Source organism: Mizuhopecten yessoensis, unplaced genomic scaffold, assembly GCF_002113885.1.
Source record: "Mizuhopecten yessoensis strain PY_sf001 unplaced genomic scaffold, ASM211388v2 scaffold6683, whole genome shotgun sequence".
Taxonomy (NCBI): Eukaryota; Metazoa; Mollusca; class Bivalvia; order Pectinida; family Pectinidae; genus Mizuhopecten; species Mizuhopecten yessoensis.
In genome coordinates, this window is record NW_018406672.1 from 1,024,927 (window position 1) to 1,048,898 (window position 23,972).

A 23,972-nucleotide genomic window follows, 5' to 3' on the forward strand; every position below is an offset into this window, starting at 1 on the left:
AATCTGTCTCGAGTCAAGCGGAGGTCAGTTTATAATCCGTAAAGAAAACGGCTTTGGGGGAGGGCTCCATACGGAACGTATTCGTAACTTGAAGGATTTTTATTTAGTGCTTGCATACAATACCGGACGGCTTTCAAACAAAACATTACAGAAATTGTGATGATTGCGGATTGCCGCTGTTCAAACAGGTCAATAGGGATTGTCAAATATTTATTGGTCCTTGTTAACATGTTTATTTATAACGTTCTAATGATTGACATATTACATTGCCATTATGCTAATCGAGGTCTTTTTTGATAGAATTCAAACAGTTTGTTTTTAAAATGCAACAACATGTCAAATTTCAATTTTATTTATACATCATTTTAACTTTTGTACGCAAATGCTTATGTTTTTTTACTCAATTAGAAAATATTTAATTCTATATTTATATACATGTACTTTTTAATTTGGAATAAAATGGGTTTTTTTATGTTGGTGTTAAAAAAATTGTTTCAAGCAAGATAATGTGTGAAATTATGGGTATTGACTTATCACCACTGAGAAAACAATATCTATACCTGTTTATTTTTGATGCCAAAACATGAATTGATACATGACAGGGTACTCCCTTTTAAATGTACCTGTATGTGTAACCATTAATACTCACCTGACTGTGAAAAACAAAAATGTATATACCTGTTAATTTTTAATGCCAAAACATGAATTGATGCATGACAGCTAGGGTACACATTTCTAAATTGGCCTGCATGCATATGTATAACCGTTAATAGCTTTATGAAATTATCTGGTTTGCCAAAGCGCTTAGATTATAACTCCTAAGGTCGTGTTTAGGTCACTTGGTCATTTTTACTGATCATGTGTTTCTCAATATAATTCTGTATCTAGACAGACAAGAAAACACTCCTCACAGAGTATGTAGATTCCTTACAGACCCTTTATAGAGTATGTACGGAGGAGCATCCCATTGACTGTGGAAGTGATCCTGAGGTCCCACCCCCTCCTTACTGTAAACATTAAGCCATGTGCTAATACCACTGCCTGGCATACCCCAACACACTGCCCGGTCTGTACTGAACACTGCCCGGTCTGTACTGAACACCAGACTCAAAACTAGAAAATATCACAGCATGTCTGAAGTTCTCCAGTTATATTATAGAAAAATATTTGTACAAGGTGACTTAATTATTTCACCCCTGAAATATCATAATGAACTAATCCAACCTTTGAATTGGAGGAGTTCAAATGTGTCTTCTGGCGGGCGGCTGAGGGGTGAATGACAAATAAAATCATGTTTGAACTTAAAACTTTAAATCTTTATTTGGGAATGTCCTCATTAGAAGAAGAATAGAACCAAGCATAAGCTAAGAAAGATGAACATTTTGCCAGTACCTTTTAAAGCTACTGTCCGTAGCTGAAGCATCACCTATTTTTTCTACAGTCCATTTTTCTTCGACTAAGTGCAACATGTAATTCATCTCTGAAAAACGAGGAATTGTTTCCGATACATTAAGGGTAATTGTAATTAAATAAACAATATAATTCTTGCCTTGAAAATGAAGCAGGTGAAACTTTATATTTGTACTGTAGTTATCACTCATGTGTTGAAGCATCAAAAGTAGTATTTTTGAAGGTTAATCAACGTGCATATACAGGTTATGTATTACAGGAAGTGAAAGATCTTATAATTGTTCTCTTAATTTAATTTCGGAACATCCTACACAGCAGCAGTGTCAAATATCTGACAAATGACCAACATTTTTTATTCGTGGTATCTGAAAATTGGGTACCAGTCAGACCTTCTTCAGTCAAAGATTGTCATGAATGACAACACTTTGTGATGACCAGCATATAAATTAGAGATATCATTTGTGTTTATACAAAGTGAGGCATAACTCTCAATACATTTTTGTTATCTCAAAGCACAATATAGGTACAAATGGTATTGCTCTAAGAAACGAATCACAAGTCAATAAAAGCATTTGACGGTTTCTAGTAGCTAGACCATCTGTTAAAGCATGCTGCTATCCCACAGCCATTAAGTGGTTGTATCTGTGAGAAGTGACACATATCTTGGCACCATCTCCACCTCGGTGATAACAAACCACAATCTCCCACTCACACTGTGATTGTCTGGTAAGTATCGCCAGTGGGGGAATCAGTCAGGGTACTGATAAACATGAGGGCATCACAGGGTACCATGGAGCTGAAAGCTAAGAGGCAGGGCAACAGCTATTACAGGGTACCTTGGAGCTGAAGGCTAAGAGGCAGGGCAACAGATATTATAGGGTACCTTGGAGCTGAAGGCTAAGAAGCAGGGCAACAGATATTATAGGGTACCATGGAGCTGAAAGCTAAGAGGCAGGGCAACAGCTATTACAGGGTACCTTGGAGCTGAAGGCTAAGAAGCGGGGCAACAGATATTACAGGGTACCTTGGAGCTGAAGGCTAAGAAGCAGGGCAACAGATATTATAGGGTACCATGGAGCTGAAAGCTAAGAAGCAGGGCAACAGATATTACAGGGTACCTTGGAGCTGAAGACAAGGAGGAAGGGTAATTGCTTTGCATGGAGGCTCATGTAGAGGAGGGGCAACATCCATAGTAATTACAGGGGGCCATAATCAGAGCTGGGGGTATGGGCTATAAACATTACAGAAAATCACAGAGGTCAAGGTCAAAAGCTTTATTACAGGACATCCTAAAATCAGGTGTCAGAATTGAAACCCCCAGCTATCTCAAAGTTTATGCAATGTATCACAGGGCTCAGACAGGATGGAAGCCAAGAATGATTGCAAGGTATCATATAATAGCCTAGGAAAGAAAGGAAGCCCTCAGGAAGGAAGCTCACAGTCATTACAGTGTATCACAGGGCTCAAGACAGGAAGGAAGCCCACAGTCATTACAGTGTATCACAGGGCTCAAGACAGGAAGGAAGCCCACAGTCATTACAGTGTATCACAGGGCTCAAGACAGGAAGGAAGCCCACAGTCATTACAGTGTATCACAGGGCTCAAGACAGGAAGGAAGCCCACAGTCATTACAGTGTATCACAGGGCTCAAGACAGGAAGGAAGCCCACAGTCATTACAGTGTATCACAGGGCTCAAGACAGGAAGGAAGCCCACAGTCATTACAGTGTATCACAGGGCTCAAGACAGGAAGGAAGCCCACAGTCATTACAGTGTATCACAGGGCTCAAGACAGGAAGGAAGCCCACAGTCATTACAGTGTATCACAGGGCTCAAGACAGGAAGGAAGCCCACAGTCATTACAGTGTATCACAGGACTCAAGACAGGAAGGAAGCCCACAGTCATTACAGTGTATCACAGGACTCAAGACAGGAAGGAAGCCCACAGTCATTACAGTGTATCACAGGACTCAAGACAGGAAGGAAGCCCACAGTCATTACAGTGTATCACAGGACTCAAGACAGGAAGGAAGCCCACAGTCATTACAGTGTATCACAGGACTCAAGACAGGAAGGAAGCCCACAGTCATTACAGTGTATCACAGGACTCAAGACAGGAAGGAAGCCCACAGTCATTGCAATGTATCAAAGGGCTCAGAATGGAGGCAAGCTCAGTTATTGCAAGGTATTGTAGGACTAGGAAAGGAAGGAAGCTTTCAGTTATTGCAATGAATTATAGCGCTCGGAAAGGAGGGAAGCCCCACAATGTATCATATGTAGGGGCTTAGTGAGGAAGGAAGTCCACTGACATTAAAAGGTGTCATACATTACATAGTAGCAGAGGGATCAGTGAGGAGGGAAACCCACAGTCGACACAAGTTATCACAGGGCTCAGGGAGGGGTCTTATCAATACATCAAGCCATTTATAAAGATGTGTAGAAAAACTAAGGCACCCTCCCCCGCCTGATGACCTAGTAGCTGGCTTTACAGTTCCCCGCCAAAAACCACCTGTCAGGGAGGGACCAGACATGTGTCCCTGTCCATAACACTAACAAGAAACTCCAGGATGTGAGAAGGCAACACAGAAATGATAACACATCTCAGCAGGCTTGACTACTCGTTACTGTAACAAGAACAGAGAAGTGTCTACCAGGATTCTGAATCAGGATGTTCTTTTTACCAAACTAACTCATTCACCCCTGAAATTTCATGATGAACAATTCCAAACTTCAAATTGGAAGAGTTCACATGTGTCTTCAGGGGTGAATGAGTTAAATATCTGCAGTGGAACAAACCTCTAAAAGTGTAGCAATCATTAGAAATAAAACTTAAGACTCATCCAATATCATTATGGACGACACAAACTGATGATGAAGGTCTGGCCTGGACTCAGGGTAAGAGATATTACAAAGCTCATTAAAAACTGTGTCTTTATGAAAGGTTTCATTAATTTAACATCAAAGGGCCTCTCCTACAGTTTCCATGTCCACTATACACATCAATGCCCACTAGAACCATTGTATGGGTCCTAGACTGTACTTTACTATAATGATGGTGGTAGTAGTAATCAGATGTTTGATGATAATGGTGCTCCATCAACTAAACCTTACAAACACTAACTGTTATTAATGATAACTGACCTCCACTGATAACCCTTATAAATACCCACAGTTAATTAATCAAGTCTGAAGTCGATCCCTTCTAATGACCCTGTCTCAGATTATTGAAATATTCTCGGGTAAGTCATTGGTCTGAATTACTCCTTGCTGCAGTAGGTGATTTGACCATCAAGTACAATACAGGAGATGCAGCTGGTGATAATATTGACCTCTTGGTTAATGTTTCTTATTTTGAATTTAACAGATTTGATTAATTCCAGTGAATTATGAAAATCCTAAGATATCAACAGTGAATGGTAAATTCACAAGTTCCAGAAATTATCTTAACACTTGACTTTGATAAGTATCTCTAGTACAATTGCAGTAAATCATTTTTCTTTAAACATACACAAATTTTATTTTTTTCCCCACAAATTCGATATAAGAAATTGAAATCATTTAACTTAATTAGACTGATGATTTGAAGACGGAAAAATAAAACCTAAATCCCAAAATATTGACAAGGCACAGCAATATCAGTGCAACTATATCAGATCTATGTTTATTGATAACTGCATGTAGCAGCTACTGTTGTTTGTTGTTGGTTTGTTAAGAGTGGTTTTACGTCCCCTTCACTTTAAGTATGAGTAGTTTGATTATCCCGCAGACAAGCAGCAGTCATGCCCTGTAACAAGCTTAACCCTTTCACCCCTATGTAACTTTAGTAGACTCTACCATGCATCAATCTGTCCATTTTGGTCTACAGTGGTGAAAGGGTTAAGTCTTACTGAGGCAACACAAACGCTTCATTACTTCAGATCAACACAATTTACCTACTTAATTCAGTAATCAAACGGTTAAACCTTGATATGTATATATATTACCACTATTTTCACAACCTTAACTCATTCACCCCTGAAATTTCACAATGACCTATTCCAACCTTTAAATTGGAAGAATTCAAATGCGTCTCCAGGGGTAAATGAGTTAATTCAAGGTCACTTTTTTGTTTTATCACAACAATAGATCAATTTCCCTCTATATAATACCAAATCCTATTATAACATTATAGCCCCAATTATGGGCTGGACAAATGGTGGTAGTATAACAAGGTGTTTTTTTACTGTACATCCTTTATCTTGTGAACAGTTGTTTTATGTATGGCCTGTCCGTAGAAATCAATCATAATTAATCAACCCTTTTATCCTGGGTACCTAACCATCCCTCTTTTTATCATTGACTCAATATATATGATAATTTCATTAGCCCTTCCTGTATTATCACATCAAATCAAACAGGATACAGTAAGTCTATAACTTGTCATAACCACTAGTACTACTCCTTTTAAGACACATCTACAAGTATATTATTGTGTCTATATGTTAATTTTAACTGCTCATCTTGAATTTATAGCTATTTTATCTCCTGTTCACCAATTAAATCTATCAACTATACTGACCAATACACTTGTATGGTATCTACTTCTTTAGGTTGGTATCCTAATATAAACCGTCTCCAGCGAAGTATAGAGAGAATTTTTGTTTTCTTATATCTAATATATAAACATTTTTCATTTCATTTCCGAATATTTTATTGCATAGATCTTACATACAAAAGGAATTGGGCAACAGGCAAAGCCTATAAAAGCCCAGTCTCCTTAAACATTCTTCGAAGGTCATTACTTTATTTCTAACATCTATGATATTATACAAATGTCCTTTTGTCTTTGCAATAGAGCTAGTGGGTTATGTCAAAGCTTGCTGTTAGATTTCTAGAATTGTAGAATCAGATGATGAAGTTTTATCTGGCATGGTCATGTTAAGAAATTTATAAGCATATTATAGCACTGGACAATCAGGTGTAGAAAACTACATGATGAGTATTTATTAAGGCAAAACGTTCACCATGAAACCTGTGTATACTGACATGAGAGCGACTGAATTATTTGGTTAGATTAGACAGTGTGTCAATAAAATTAGGAGCTAAAGACATAGAAACCAGTCCATTAGGGGACACAAAATCATGTCAGGTATTATGTTTACAGCAAAACCTGCTACAGAAACCACCTGACCTCTTATAAGGGACCACCTGTGTAAAGAGACCATTTCTAAAGTTTTCATCATAGCTCCTTTCATGTTAACTGAACCTACATTAAGAGACAACCTACACCAGTAATACAACCACTTTATGTTTGGTTTTATATTGTCTAACGCCCTATCAACACCAAAGTTCCTTAACTCGTTCACCCCGGATGACACATTTGAACTCTTCCAATTCTGAGATTGGTATAGTTCATTATGAAATTTCAGGGGTGAATGAGTTAAAGGACCACTTAATGTAATGTAGTCTCTGAATACAAGTTTGACTGTAGTATGTTAAACTCATTTACCTCTGAAACTTCATAATGAACTAGCTATTCTAACATTTGAATTGGAAGAGTTCAAATGCGTCTTCAGGGGTGAATGAGTTACGTTTTTTGAAAATAATGTTTATGTTCTGGTCAAAATATAGCTACAGACCTTTTGAAGGTTGACACCAAAATTAACTCATTCATCCCTGAAATTTCATAATGAGCTATTCCAACCTTTGAAATGGAAGAGTTCAAATGTGCCTTCAGGGGGGAATGAGCTACGAGAGGGGTTTGGTAACAGGAAGCACACATTTCCTTTATTTGGCCTCGTAGACCTTTCAATTATCCTTGCTTCCATCCATCTTCATTTCTTACACTTCGTTTATTGTATCGATGCGTCTCATCCCAGAATCCATAGATAAATCCAAAACTAATTGATCATCATCAGCCAGAGGTTTTATCGTGTTAATCTGTAAATATATTATCAGTACCCTTATATTGATTGATCTATCTTCACAGCTGTGTTTTGTCCATCACAGCGGAGTTCTTTAAACCTGATAAGTTATAAGACAATTTGATAGGAATTTTTAAAATTGATCCTGAAAATTCTAGGTGTTGTGCATTCGAATGAGAACATATTAACCCTTAAATTTCAAAGATGTTAAAAAAATAGAGTTTCAGCTTTTTAAGAGCAGTTGTCACTTTAATCATTTTTACCATAAAACTTATATCTTTGCACTGCTCCCATTCATTTTTATTCAATATGAAAGAAAGGGGACCCAAAACCTCCCTTTCACTACTTGGAAGATATATAAAGTCATGATACGGTAATATATTTCCGATACTGAGTGGGTCCAGATAAAATAAACTGACCATTAAGCCGACACTGTTATCTGTAATGTGTGAGGGCTTCTACTTTATATTGTCAATTAGTGCCTCTCACTTGCATGTATATCTGTGAAAGCCCTTATATGGATTTATATCCACTGGTCAGAAGTGGTCAATATATTACCAGGACAGCTTATTACTGGTGTAAGGGTTATGTGTTACTGACCTGTCAAATATACAGTGGCTAAAGTGCTAGCTAATAAACCCATGAAATAAACATTAGAAAGAGATGACCAGTCATGAAAGTATGGTCAACTTACAATGACAGTGAAGAACATATCCATGTAATCAATAAAGCTAATAGATTATTCCAGGTTATCATGTCAGTATATCATTGCATTTTGTATGGCTACTTCATTAATACTGCCAACAAAGCTCAAGGTCAAGGTCACCCCTATCCTATTTTCCGTAAAAAATCCTAAGAATTATCACCCTTGAATGATACAGTACGAAATCCCCCTTTACAATATGCCAAATTTAAAAGTATGCTGGAAAATTTGTGGCAATACAACAACGTTTATACTGAATACTTCATTAAAAGCAAAAAATATATACCAATTACCATTTAACACGCCAGGGAGATAAGGGATACATGCTTTAATGAAGCAATAAATGAAGGGGTTGAGAGATAAGAAGTTGTGGGGGAGGATGGAGGATTTTTTTCCAATATTCAAAAAAAAATGATCCCCTAGGACTAAATGAGCCAGTAAACAATCTACAGCTTTACAGAAAGAATGTGAATCCCTCAGCGCTATACAGCACGGCTAATTTTCAAACTTCAACTGTTCCAGAAAGATTCATTGCCACTATTCAAATGAAATTCAGCAGACAATATTGTGCTCTTTCACAGAACGTCTTGCTGTCAATCGTGAAAAATATGAAAATTTCAGGAGTATTGATCATGTGTCATTAATTTCACAACTTTATCATGAGCTGCAGGACTTAATGCAGATTACAGATTCCTTACAAAGGAACACTCTACCTACAAATGCGCTTTCATTGTGCAGGTTTGACACAACATAAAATTGATTCACAAGACCACATCTCCTCGTGGATGTATATATATTGTTGTTGTTGTGAGCCAATTATACGGAGTCTAGACAGACGAGAACATATATCCTCACTTGAGGTTATACCCTTTATTATCACCGACAGATTTCACGTCTTCACCAATGCGACAAGAATACACCACACATTATTGCTGACAAATTGCGAAGGCAACATTTATGGTGGTCAGCCACTTGAGGAAGACCTACATTATCTTTCTCGAGACACTTCCGTTGCCAGCTTATTTGAGGAAAACAGTTCCTATCAAAACCGTTCGAAGACAATTCCACAAATGACACTTTCTGTAAATGACCTCCAGACTGAACTTCCACCTTGAAAATGACCTAATTAAAGTTTGATGCTTGTTAATGACCTCTATAAAGTTCTATCTCAAAAAAAAAAAAAACTTCCAGATTTTACACATAATAATAATAATCGTGGTTCTTATATATACCGCTTTATCACATCCTAGTTCGTAGGTCGTCTCATGACCTTCAATGAGTTCAATCTTTGTGAATGACATCCACTGTTTACTATATTTCTGTAAAATACCTCTCACCAGTTCACCATCTCTAAATGATCTTTTGACTTAGTTTAGTTTCTATAAATGACCTCTAATTAGTTCAATTCTTGTAAGTTAAATAGCCTCCACAAAAAGTATCTATAATGTGGATGACCTCAACTTAAATCCTTCTCTGTGAATGATCTCAATGAAGTTCAAGGTCCCAGAGAATCACCTCCACTGAATATAAAGCCTTCAGCAAAGTCGGAGATGTAACCTTTTATAGCAATTATATATAGTTCAGATTCAGACTCATGGTGGTCCCTTTGATGAAGAGTTTAGTATAAACCAAGGACCATCTCATGTCATGTACACATACAAAACCATCAAAACTAAATTTAGGATCTTAAAGAATTTTTCAGTTCATGAATGATTATAAAACAATTACAAAGTTTTTATTTAGCAAGCTGTCATCACATAAGCTTACAATATTAAAAAAATAAAAATCTGCTGTCCTTGGAAATCAGTTATTGATGTTGCCAACATGAAATGTGTATTGAATTGCCTTCAACAAAATATGCTATACATGTGAGTGTGTGCTGATGTTGTATAGGTGGTCTGCTTGTTATGGGGCAGTATTTCTATCAGCCCTTTTATAATGCCATTTACCACTTAAATACTACAGCACAGACACTGTACTACTTTATAATACCATCTTGTTCCACTTCAGGCTAAGCTACATTATGCTGTATTTTAAAAACTCTGCCAATCAAGAGGAATTTATTTAGAATTACACATTCCTTATTTTTTGAGAATTTTACAGAAGCAAGTTGGGAAAAATCACTCATTTTTTTTTTTACTATAGGCATTGAAACATATTGTAATCATCTAAAGCTGGTTGTAATATTTTAAGTTTGCTCATAAAAAAGCTTGCCTTGTTCTTGAAATCAGTAGAAATGTTCATGAAAGATAAACTTAATGCCTTACCTGCGGTATGCACAAGAATATCCATGTCATTCCGTTTTCAAAGTTGTGTATTCAAAGACATGTTTTTGGCACAGAAAAAACATTTGCAGGAACTTCTAATACAATTGTGAGCCAATCAACCACTGGTTAATAAACTCCATCCTTAGCAGTCCTGGAAGATTCGCCATACACATAAACAGTGAACAGATGCTGGTCTCCCGTATTTACACCTCACACTGAAGTGCTTATATCCTGGGGCAGTGGAGGTACACACCAGTCCCTCTCACACAATTAACGTTATTTCCTACAAATTTTCAGCCAAAAATTCTGAGAGTACATTGGCCAGCCAAATCTTGCAAAAATATCAGCACTGTTAACTTGAGTATAGGGTAGCGAATGAGCTTGCGTGTCTCCCGGAAAAAAATAATTCCATTTCCATTTGGCCAGCCAAATCTAACAAAAACATCAGCACTGTAAACTTGAGTATGGGGTAGTGCAAGAGCTTGCCTGTCTCCCGGAAAAAAATAATTCCATTTCCTACGAATTTTCAGCCAAAAATTCTGAGAAAACATTGGCCAGCCAAATCTGGAAGAGCTTGCCTGTCTCCCGGAAAACAGTTAAAATCCCATTCAACAGTTCCATAGACTGTCTCGGTAGAAAATTGAGGGAGTATTGACGGGCTGAATCCTCATGAAAGTTTGGCACTGTACTACTATGTTTCTGTACGTTATCAAATGGTGTAGCAGAAGAGTATATCCATGCCAGTCTCCATGGAACAATTAAACTCCATTTATCAAGAGTATATCAACCAAAAATTGCAGGAGTATTGTCGAGTAAAATCTAATTTGGCACTAAACTAGGTGCTCCAGTACCTAACATTATATCCTGGGGTAACAGGCTCCCTCAAATATTCAAACATTTCTCAGCTGAAAATTGTGGGAGTATATTGGAAGCAGAATCCTCATTGCATATCGGCACTTTGGGTATATACGTATACATATCAGAATGCTCCTCTACCTTTAAACAGAAAATAATATGTAGACTGTGTTGAGTTGATTTACACTAGACAGGTGATCTGCCTCAATTCGACTCCTGTATTATAAATCTGATGATTACTGTTGAATTGGCCAGGGATTGGAGGGTATTTACACTGAGCCAGGGATCGGAGAGTATTTACATGGCCATGTTGGACCTTTATTAGATGTAATTGGCACACATCCCTATCTTTCTGACCTTTGTATTGGAGGTTATAGTTTAGTTTACAGTGAAACACAAAATCTGGAAACATTCTCACTTACTTGCCCTGGCTACCTGTATGGGGAAGATAAGGAAACTAGATGTGAAGATTGTGATGGATAACCGATTTATAGAACCCGGATTTATGTATGCAGAAGCTATATTGCATTCAACATGCATTGAATTATTATCAGAGTCTGTACGAAATCCTCATTCATATTCAATTTGATGATTCAAAATAAATATTTTTTCCCCAGCCAAGTGCTACCAAAGTACAAATTATTGTGACAAACTATTTTAAAGGTCAAATAAAAAAAACGCAAAATTGTGTTTCCTCTAACCCTACCTACCCTAGATATGTGTGCCAACCTAAAAGCTTTTAGTAGCATTTAGTGATATGCACTGTTCAAGTCAGAACCCTTGCTCTATTTAATTAAGGTAAAATATTTTCCAAAATAAAAAAAATTGCCTACCTACTAAAAGCTACCCTATTTTTTCAGAGGATGATAGCAGAAACACAAGTAAAATATTTTTTGGCCTAATAATCCTGATGTTCACTTTCAGTACTTTGGTTCTTGCTTGATACCAGTGAGAAAAATTGGTATTAACTATGCAACTAAATTTGCTTTGCAAATTGTACCTCAAAGGATGTCAATGGGGTTTACGGTAATTCCTTTTGCATGCAGAGCATACTGTTTTCCTCACAAGCCGAGATAATACATAACTGTAGTCAAACCAGTCGAAACAGTAAAACACACTTTTCCATATGAATTATGCAAGCTACGTGTACAAGAAAATGTCTAGATTTTTTTCGACTTAAACATTTATTTTCTTGGTGAACATCCCCCCAAACGTCACACCGCGATACAAAATGTACATATGTATTGTATATACTTCCATTACAGTCACAGGAAAGATCAATAATACCCCACCTTACTGCCTAACTTCTCCGACACATTTGACACCGAGACTACCAAGCTTTAAATGATGCATATCTTGAAAGTAGACATTTTCAATTACCCGTTAAAGTCTGGAACTGTGTACATGCGAAACCCTCAGCTTCCTGTACGGATCATTATTTACATAGACGGATTGCGGTCGTAATGGGACCCGACATCCATATGCATGGAGACAGCTGCCGAAGAAGGTGCCATCCATCCGTATGAATAATGCATGAGAATCCCACAGGAAGTGGTCATGTGATGACCTCTGCATGGTGACCTTGCAGACCAATCAAAACGTGACACTGCTGTCTTACAAGATTAAAATCACACCCGACCTTATAAGCTTAACGTATCAATCCTAAATCATTTTAACACATTTGGTAGGAAAGGATTACTCTATCGGTACAATAATGGATCTTTTTTCTGGTTTTGGTACAGAAACTACACATTATGTTATAGGAACTAATGCCTATGAAACTATGTACGTTATTTTCCAATAGAAGCAACACATTGTCAAACAAATTATCCCCTTTTATAATATAAATATGCATAACTACAGTATTTTATATATGTTTAGTACATCACAAGATAATTTTTAGGATCATGATTGGTTAACGTCATCAAGGATATAGTCTTCTCTGCCTCGGAGTCCGCCCTTGACTCTGGGAAATTGTTCCCAACTCTGATGACTCTGGGAAATTGTTCCCAACTCTGGGCACTACTGTATACAGGGAAATTTTTGCCCAATCAAACATTAGTCCTTCAACGGCAAAATGTGATGTACTAAATCTATTGTTGCCTTTTTTTCCCAGGAACAGTTCTCTAGATAGTTACAGTTTTGTCTGCAAAGGAATACTATAGGCACCCATCCCTGCTCTGGCATCATCCCTCCTCAGGGAACGGCTTACATTACTCGATTTAAGATTCAAAAGCTATTCAAGGCAACAAATAGTGTTGTTCACTGTGTATTTTCTTAAGTTACAGACATATTAAAGTAGAATAACTGGAACTATATTAGCCTATCAACCATATCTACCCTAGGTACCATCGTAGCACCACGCTTCGATGGTTTTTCCTTTGTATGTAGCATTAAAACAGATTTTGGATGTAAACATAAGTATTGACCATCATTTTGAGGGCGTATACGGTAGTATGAACGCAGTTGGCAACGATTTTGTTTTACGGTTCGCGTTAGAAAACAGTTTCATCTGGAAAGGGCTGTAATAAAACAGTAGACTTACATTTGGAACCCTGTGTAACACATTGTAGAAAAAAAATCTGACAACTCCATTATTATCTTATCGTATCGCATGCAGACATTCACACTGCATCAATCTTAATCCTTAACTCACACATTTAGTTTATAATTGTATGGCGTAACTCCGCGGTCTTAAAAACAAGAAACTGTATAGCCTTCGTAAAACGACTGCCTATTATCTTGTTGTAACACGACCAAACACCATATCACTTCAAAGAACTCATCACCACAACTTTCATGGTTTATGAAATTTAACGGTTTGTTAGCACATTTGAATGTGTCAGACATGATACCAGTGACTCACTTTTAACACAGTTGTTGGGTAATTTTACTGTCCCTTGTAAAAACAAGCCATAAGCCTTTTAAAAATAATTGGAAGAAATAAAGAAGAATGGTAATTTTTTTACAATATATATATAGGTCATCTAACTGTAGATCTACCTCAAATGTAATTTTATATTGTTTTAAAAAGCACTTTTGTTGTAGGTTTTTTCCCCCAATATGGATAACTGAAAAAACTGTTTTATGTTCAAGTCTATAGTTGACCTTGTGAGTTTTATATACATGTAGCTATGTAATTCTATCTATATGTTATACTCCACAGAGACCAAAATGGCTTTAGTGTGGAGGTGGTTGATTATATTTGTCAAATTTTTAAATTTTACACATTAGGAGAAAAATTGCTTCAACGTTTTGTAACCTTTTGTTGGTATTAATTATAATCTGCTTTTGTACTGCTTCCAGTCTAACTGATATTGTACATTTAACATGTCAAATCTACAGTAGAAAATTTAATTTATTGAAAAGTAGATATTCAACATCTATATCAACTCATCACAGTTAACTAAACCTTGCTGAATTAGCAGAGAAGGAAACTTTTATCCATTATAAGCAATAAAGTCCATATTAAACAAATTCATTTTTATTTTCTGCTGAAATTATGTATCTTCATTTAAAAACAATACAAATTTTGTTCAGTTTGAAAGGTACCGAATCAATACCTTATCCTGGTTATCTCTTATAAGCCCCCTCCCTTCTTTATCTCTTTCCCAATCACCTCAGAGAATTTATAATAAAAGACTTGTTTATAAATTATTAAAGTACCCCTGGTTGTATACCCACATTTATCAAGTTTATGGAATGCTTGTTACCAAAGGTGGAATAAAGTCTTACCTTGTTTCTGTAGGAGTAAATCACATCTGTATAATTTACAGGGATTAACGTGTCATCAAACCAACACGACCACCTCATAAGGAACTCAAACAAACGGTGTATTAGGCACCCACTTCTGACCCGATATTGGCTAAGTCATTAATTGGTGGTCTGTACACAAAAGGCCAGGTGCCTCTTCCGACTGTCATACAGTCCTTTATGGGTCTCTCACCACCTCTGGAGGGGGACCAACCATTATGGTTCGGGTAGCAGAGGTGTACAGCTGGAAAGAAAACAACCCATTAATTATCTCCCGGGTATTCATGTGCTGGACAGAGTAAACACCCCCCTATTTCTCCGTATGTCCACTATACGACTTCGCAGTAGTACAGCTTCTAAATCAATGTATAGAAACCGGACAGACAACTGACTTAGTGGTAGAGATGTCCAGTCATCTCGATTCCGTACTCAATGTTAACTGTCTTTTTTGCACTGAAGCCCGGACACTCCATAAGCCTGTATGTTTTTTTAATGTTGTGTGTTTGGGTTCTAACGTCTTTGCAACATCCAAAGGTTATACATGAAGATGGGTGCCTCGGTAGACACCAAAGAAAAGAAATTTGTTTTGTGCATGGAGCCTCAGAAAAGGCAGATTTTTTCATAAAACGGATACAATATTATTCTGGGTTTTCCAGAGATATATATATATATACTGGTTGTATTCTTAGGCCTAACAAAGAATACCATTCCCTTTTTTAAAATGTTTACTAACAGACAGTGTGATGTCATTGCGGTTGTCCAGGTCTTTGATCACCGATTGATTAATGAGTGATATATATATATCCTTTGATGTAACCTAATGGCTATAATAGTGTATAGTTATACAATGTATATAGCGGGCCACGTTGTAGCCAATATATAAATTGGACCACAGAGACAACTGAAGGTACTTAAAAAGTCAGAAAGGAGAATATATACTTTGTGAGCATCCCAATTAATTTGCAGATTTTTATATTTTGTAGGATATGTGTAAATGTCCCTTAATAACAACTCAATTGAAAAGGTGACTATGACAATGTCCAACTGGCTTTAATGGCTTTAGTCAAAATGATGACCAGTTTCAACACATCATACTGCTATGGGATATGTGCCATCAGAGCCTGCAAGATGACTATATTCTAGTTATCAGGGAAGGCACAGCCTGACTAAGAATCGAACTTGGTACCTCCAAACTTTGGACGGGTGCTCTAAGTATTTGAACTTCCTGGTTGCTAGAGATTGACCTAGTTCAGTGCCGCAACCTTCCTCGCCCTCCTGTTTCTAAGTATTGTTGCCTCAAAAGACAACATCATTTGACAACCCAGGTTCCAGTATCCCCTTGCCATGCATCATACACCCATGGCCAGTACTTGAAGCAAGTGTTGGTCAGAAGTACCACTAGTACTGTAACTGGAGTTTGTATGGTTTAATTGGTTCAAATGTTTGTGTTTTACGTCCCATTAACAGCTATTGTCATTTAAGGACATGCCAGGTTTTTGGTGGTGGAGGAAAGCCAGAGTTCCCGGAAGAAAACCACCGCCCTACGCCTAGTATCTTGGCCACTACGGCCCCCTGTAACTGGAGAGGAAAATGCATGGCCAGACATGATTTAAACCTCACACCTCCAAATTATACAAGATGACCACTAACTAATAGAGCTTACCTGGTCACCTGCATTAACCCAGCCCAGTTCTACTTCATTATCTGTTATAATTTTTTAAATTCAACAACATTCATTTCCGTCTCTTTTCAATTTCTTTAATGAAAACTTACAAATGCTACTTTTTTCAAAATAACAATTCCTGGTTCACCATTATTAACATCTGTTTTGTGTAGTCATTTACTGTAATCTTTAAAATTTGATTTAAGAGGTGTATTTAATAATGTTGGCAATATTTCAATCAAGATATTGCTGGATACATATGTATATATGACAAATGTGTCTGGTAAGCATGTACAGATGTATAGCGTGACAGACAATTGGTGACCCTTAACAACAATATAACATCCAAAACAGTTCAATGATGTAACTGGTACCATTCATATGCACAATGCATATAGATCTTGGCCCCCTTCAGAAAATCGTTCAGGTAGCATATTTTCAAAAATATATATAAATCAAAAATTAAAAAAAAACATTTTCATGCACTGGTTTGATTCAAAATCAGTTAAACTGAAGATAAAGAAAAAACACACATGAAAAATATTTGTAAATCTTGTAATTTTTCATTAACCACTCATTAAGCTAAGTCACGCTAATCAGGTACACATAAGTTCTTTCAATGCACAAGTTATCTCCCTTTTATTTTTTTTCACAGGTGTTACAAAGTATATTGTTTCTTATGACTGACAAGGTGACCACGCAATGCTTTGTATTCCCAATCACATTAACCATTAGTAGGTTCATCAGTCAACTTTAATGATTCAATGTAGATTTGTAACTAAAATCCTTCTAAACTTGGAACATTCAGTTAAATTATAAAACCCCACCTGAGAACAAGGAGTGTTATGTCTCTGTGGCGTAATACTAGTATTGTTTGTGGGCCTTTTAAATTTACCCTATGACAGATTGAGATATTTGAGCCATTGTCATTAGGGATTTTTTCTCTGTTGAATAGATATCAGACTTGTAGGAATGTTAATTGTTTTAGCATTAAATCAATAAATATCAGGGATTGACTTAAATTAAATGTCCATGCACATGCCTGTACCCTTATAGAAAAGCTTCCTTTGTATAATAATGGAACTCATACAGCTTTAAATCAAATTGGTTAAAACATGTTTACCCCATACTATGAAGAGGTACATGACTTTATACATCTAGATTGCTATTTGATTCAGGTATTAAATATGTGTAAACCATTTTTTTTATATAATGGTTTACCAGGAAATATTTGCTGTAGTTCAATTTTCACCTTTTTTGCCCTCCAAAAAGAGGGTGAATTTATCATTACAACAAATTAAAGTAAACAGTACAATAAACAATAATTAAATGTGAAGGGATAAATTAATACGAAGCGAAAAAATGATTTCATGAGCAAAGCTCGGTATACAGTAACATATATACTCTAAAGAGCTTTACAGAAACAGATCTGAAATACAACAGTTCCTGTTAAAGAAAACATAGAATAGATTCTATCACTGCTCGCCTTCACAAGTATGTAATAAAAGAATGATTAAATGCACATTAAAACAAATCAATGATCATCAAGATTTCGGTTGACAAATTAAGGTAAATAAGATCTAGGCTGTTAGATTGAGTATCTGATATCCCAATATTGCTTTTCAGCTACATCAACTAAAATTATGGTAAATGTTTTCAAATCTTGCAAATTATATTCCCTTTTTTTTCCATCTATTTTTCATTTTTGTTAGTCGCATGCAAAATGTTCACTTTTTTATCTCAATTTAGGAATTCCTTTTAAGTTTATTTACCAGTGTTCAAAAATTAAAGATATTTACAATACCATAAAAGAGATAACTGATTGATTTCATCTTGCTTGAGATGAGGATCGAATAGCTGAAGAAGTTTCACATAACTTCTGCTAGAAACGCAGTCAACTCTGCTTGAACCCCGCGATCACACCTCAAATCAGAAGATCACACCTCAAATCAGACGATCGGAGACAATGTTACCCGGAGACATTGTTACTGTCAGTAATCTAACATGTGAACACAATGCCACGGGTGTGAAAACATGGCCCATACATTATCAAAAGGTTTCAATTTCTGTTGATATTAGACCACGACAAACTCTATAGCACCCATATATTTTCTTAAATGGTGTTTGTATCATATTTTTGTTTTGAATGAAAATACCTCGGGGTAAAACCATTCAAGCCTGATTTCCCATCTACCCTGTGGACATTTTGTGTATAATTGATTTTCCCGCCTAACAAAGGGTTATATGGCTACGGCAGCTGCAGCTACAGATTATAATATACATGTATTAATTACTTCAGAACCTTGAAGAGAAACAATGGAGCAGAGGAAGGATTTCTTTGGCGGTCTGACCTTATATGGATCCCATCAATTAGACCATTAACACTAGACCCTTGTAATCCTAGTTAATGGAGAATCAATTTCCCTCCGCAATTGATCAGTTATACAGTACACTACAGTAACTAACTGTGGTAAATGTCCAAAACCCATGTAGGTTCAATTGATCAGTTATACGCGTACACAACAGTAACTAACTGTGGTAAATGTCCAATACCCATGTAGGCTCAATTGATCAGTTATACGAGTACACTACAGTAACTAAATGTGGTAAATGTCCAACACCCATGTAGGTTCAATTGATCAGTTATACGAGTACAATACAGTAACTAACTGTGGTAAATGTCCAATACCCATGTAGGCTCAATTGATCAGTTATACGAGTACACTACAGTAGCTAACTGTGGTAAATGTCCAATACCCATGTAGGTCCAATTGATCAGTTATACCAGTATACTACAGTATCTAACTGTGGTAAATGTCCAATACCCATGTAGGCTCAATTGATCAGTTATACGAGTACACTACAGTAGCTAACTGTGGTAAATGTCCAATACCCATGTAGGCTCAATTGATCAGTTATACGAGTACACTACAGTAACTAAATGTGGTAAATGTCCAACACCCATGTAGGTTCAATTGATCAGTTATACGCGTTCACTACAGTAACTAACTGTGGTAAATGTCCAACACCCATGTATGTTCAATTGATCAGTTATACGAGTACACTACACTAACTAACTGTGGTAAATGTCCAACACCCATGTAGGTTCAACTGATCAGTTATACGAATACCCTACAGTAGCTAACTGTGGTAAATGTCCAATACCCATGTAGGTCCAATTGATCAGTTATACCAGTATACTACAGTATCTAACTGTGGTAAATGTCCAATACCCATGTAGGCTCAATTGATCAGTTATACGAGTACACTACAGTAACTAAATGTGGTAAATGTCCAACACCCATGTAGGTTCAATTAATCAGTTATACGAGTACACTACAGTAACTAAATGTGGTAAATGTCCAACACCCATGTAGGTTCAACTGATCAGTTATACGAATACACTACAGTAGCTAACTGTGGTAAATGTCCAATACCCATGTAGGTTCAATAGATCAGTTATACGAGTACACTACAGTAACTAAATGTGGTAAATGTCCAACACCCATGTAGGTTCAATTAATCAGTTATACGAGTACACTACAGTAACTAAATGTGGTAAATGTCCAACACCCATGTAGGTTCAATTGATCAGTTATACAGTACACTACAGTAACTAACTGTGGTAAATGTCCAATACCCATGTAGGTTCAACTGATCAGTTATACGAATACACTACAGTAGCTAACTGTGGTAAATGTCCAATACCCATGTAGGTTCAATTGATCAGTTATACGAATACACTACAGTAACTAACTGTGGTAAATGTCCAATACCCATGTAGGTTCAGAAAAGAGTATACCAGCTGCTGTATCCGAATGCCTGTATTAGGAAACTGAAGTGGCACCAGTGCAGAAGTGGGGATAGGGATGTTTTTTCCATGTTTGTCATTAATAAGAAACCAAAACTGATCTGCTACCAACCTTGTATCCCTTTTGACCCCTATCTTTTCTTTTCTGCTCTATAGATTATCTTTTCAATGATGTCTCCATAAATGGTACTCATCTTCATGATATGGTACAACTCAAAATATGTCATTTTAAAGAGACATTTTGTCTCAAGCAGGTGTATATTGATACATGCTATAATTTTGAGCATGCAGAATCTCCCCAATGGAAATTTCAAAAAGTTGGCAAGTACATGTATGCTAAGCATAAATGTCTCGCACTGAATTACACAATGAGGTACATGTTGATAGCTGTGGTAAATGTGCTGTAATTTGATATTTGTACACTGCTGATCATAAGTTAAAGAAAATGTAGATGTCCGACAATTATTACATATTTTATCTTTGCCATATATACCAGTAATAAAATGACATTATTATAACTTATAACCCCCTTAGTTGGAACACACACATAGATGTCACATAATAAGGCAGGTAGCTGTGACTGCCAGCTTGATTAGTACATCAACAATCTCGTTAGACCTGGGCAGCTGTTAACGAGCTTGGGCTGGAGGAAGCTTCAGGCAACACAAAGCTTGAAGTTTGCAACATAATCCCTCATCACAACCTTCTTTCACAATTCTGTCAGGTTTTTTTTACACAACCCACTCAACTCCACCATTTTAAAAAAACTCTTTTTTTTTCTTTCATACATTACTTCCTAACTATAAATAACCTGGAAGCATTATACAATCACAACCAGACCTAAAGAACGAAACTAAAATTTTGAATCATGACCAATTTAACGTTTTACAAATAGGATATGTCAGTGTTGAAAAGGAAGTCGGCTAACATGAATATATTACACCGTTGAGAATTGAAGTCATTTCTGTTAAAAGCCACAACATTCTGCAACATTTTTCTATTTATATAACTTCCTTAAGATAAAATCTACAAGCTTTTACCACCGATATAAATTACGTAGCTATGGAAATGAACCCACCTCTCACATATGTACATGAACATCATGATAATATTTACATGCTTTCAAGAAAACCAACATAAATTTGAAGAATTTTAAATTACCTTATAGATCCAAAAGTGTTTATTTTAAATTACAATTGTAGATCGATTTCTCTACATCTCAGGATAACTTGCCACCAGAATCAAAATTAAAAAATACTTGCTACAAATTAAAATATTTAGACATTGGCAGGAAACTGGTATTTTTGAATCTGCCCCATCAAAACAAAGATGCATGTTTTTGACTGCACACCAAAATAAATACGAACAAGATCTCATGTTTTGACCTGAAACAAGCATTCATTCAATACTTACATTAGAACACAATATATATCACAATATATATCGTTTTCTCATTTCAAGCAGAAGATTGATGACAAAGACCTTTTAATGTACACCGATAGTAATCTTTAGGACCACTTTATCAGTTGGAATTCATGACCCCTGAAATTGTACAAGTTTATATTGCATTGTCCCTGTAATGTAATGAGCACACGCTAATGTTTTGAAATTTATATATATGTACCAGTACATTTCAAGCTCCACCAGGTATAATAGCTATGTCATACCGACACTACAATGCTATCATTGCAATGCTATCCCGATGGTGATGGTGTCCTTAATTACTAGTACTAACAAATACACACCATCGTGATAGCGTTGTAACATTTCTAGTCTAAAGCCTGTATTTTAATGTGCTGTAAGGTGATTATATCTTGAAATGACAGGTAAAGCTAAACAAACCATGTAGAAAATGTCAAAATATTTTGTTCAAATTTATGAATAAACATTGTTATACATATATTGAAAATATTTTAGATTGATGTTTTAGTGTTATATCATAATGGGAAGAGGGAGCTGGGTGGGGATTGTAGAAAGGGGGGGGGGTGGATGGTAGGCAGGGGAGTGGGTTGGGACGGTTGGCAGGGAGGGGGAGTGGAGGGTGAATGGTACGCAGGGCGAGTGGGTTGGGGACGGGTGGCAGGGAGGGGGTGGGGTGAGATGTGGATGGTAGGCAGGGGGAGTGGGGTTGGGACGGAAGGCAGGGGGGAGCGGGATGGGGACGGTAGGGAGCGGGGTGTGGACAGTAGGCAGGGGGGAGCGGGATGGGGACGGTAGGCAGGGGGGAGCAGGATGGGGACGGTAGGCAGAGGGAGCGGGATGGGAGCAGGGGGAGTGGGGTGTGGAGGGTAAGGCTGAGGGGAGCGGGTGGGGACGGAACGCAGGGGGAAGCGGGGTCAGAAACATCGGGCTGTGAGGGAGTTCATAATCAAATAATTGACAAATACCACAGGAATGCCATAATAACTAAACCATGAACCAATGTTACCTTGCCTAGCTTTTTCTTTTGGACAGCGAATAAAGTGATTTTATTGATGCATCATCACCGATTCACTTAACATTATCATACGATATTTGAAATATTCATGTGAAGATGTTTGAATTTGCTATTATAGGAAGCTGGGAACATATAGATTTATGTTGTACTGCATGGTATAAGATGTTATAAGGAAATTATATTACAGATATTAGTCAAGCAAAATAGAAGAAATTATTTCTTCTATTTTGCTTGACTAATATCTGTAATATAAATTCCTTATAACATGCAGTATTACATTAATCCATTATGTTCCCAGTTTCCTATAACAGCAAATTCAAACATCTACACTTGAATTACAGTATCAGCATCAAGTCAGTCAACAGCATATCATGTAGAATCTGGAGAACTTTTGAAAGCAGTAATTTCTATTTTATGTACCTTACCATTGATATAAAGCACAGTGAGTGGTGCCCATTATATGTTGATGTAGAAGGTTTCAACAAATTGACACATAAGATTTCATCTCAGATCTGTATGAAAGCTCGCGCTGACAGAATTTGATAAGCTAACTGCCTTTCTAATATACCAGGCAGAAACTTAATTTATAAGTGAAGCATGCATGATAGTAAATTTATAAAAAATTATATAAATGAGAAAACGAACCAGATGATAAAACAGCAAAACATTGTAATAATTCTGTGTCGCAAGTTGACATCTTTATGAGCAATTTTGTTTAAATTGTGGCATAAATTTCACTTTCAGCTATATAATTACAATAAAACAAATACCATGCATTTCAATTATCTTCATCTTCTATTTGATTTTTTTTCTATCATTGTAATTACTGGTGAACGCTGTCTTGCTGGATAATACTACTGTGAGTATATACCAACTAAATTAATTGCACGATTTATTGCCTTTTTTTCTTTCTTATTCTTTACAGAATAATGTTTCATAAGATTTTTCAGTCCTTTTTCTACATTAAAAAACAGCAGAACAATTATGTTATCATACAAGGAAATCATTGAAGTATAAATCTCTAAAGAAGGATTCATGCTGCATCTGTGAGTTTTCAAGAGGTGGGCCTTTGATTACCATTATTGGGTTACATACATGTATTCAACTTCAAAAATATACCGAAATTCAAGTTACACTAAGAACGTAAATAAGAAACATATCTTGTATTTGT

The 23,972-nt window shown here is 36.5% G+C and overlaps 2 protein-coding genes across 3 annotated transcripts in view; both read right to left on the reverse strand.

Annotated features, from left to right (window-relative positions):
* The window catches only part of LOC110452405 (GATA zinc finger domain-containing protein 14-like), a 35,990-nt gene extending 33,389 nt beyond the window's left edge, over positions 1–2,601 (reverse strand). Inside the window, exon 1 of the mRNA XM_021500907.1 lies at positions 2,529–2,601. Coding sequence (XP_021356582.1) covers positions 2,529–2,601 — 73 coding nt within the window. The remainder of the gene's footprint in view (positions 1–2,528) is intronic.
* LOC110452430 (rho GTPase-activating protein 7-like) overlaps positions 1–23,972 on the reverse strand; it is a 215,867-nt gene that overhangs the window by 187,261 nt on the left and 4,634 nt on the right. Inside the window, exon 3 of one of the 2 annotated variants that reach the window (XM_021500950.1) lies at positions 14,873–15,134. The gene's annotated coding sequence lies outside the window, so the exon portion shown is untranslated. Of the gene's footprint in view, positions 1–10,282; positions 10,518–14,872; positions 15,135–23,972 lie in introns of those variants that run through there. The other variant, XM_021500951.1, reaches the window with a different exon arrangement.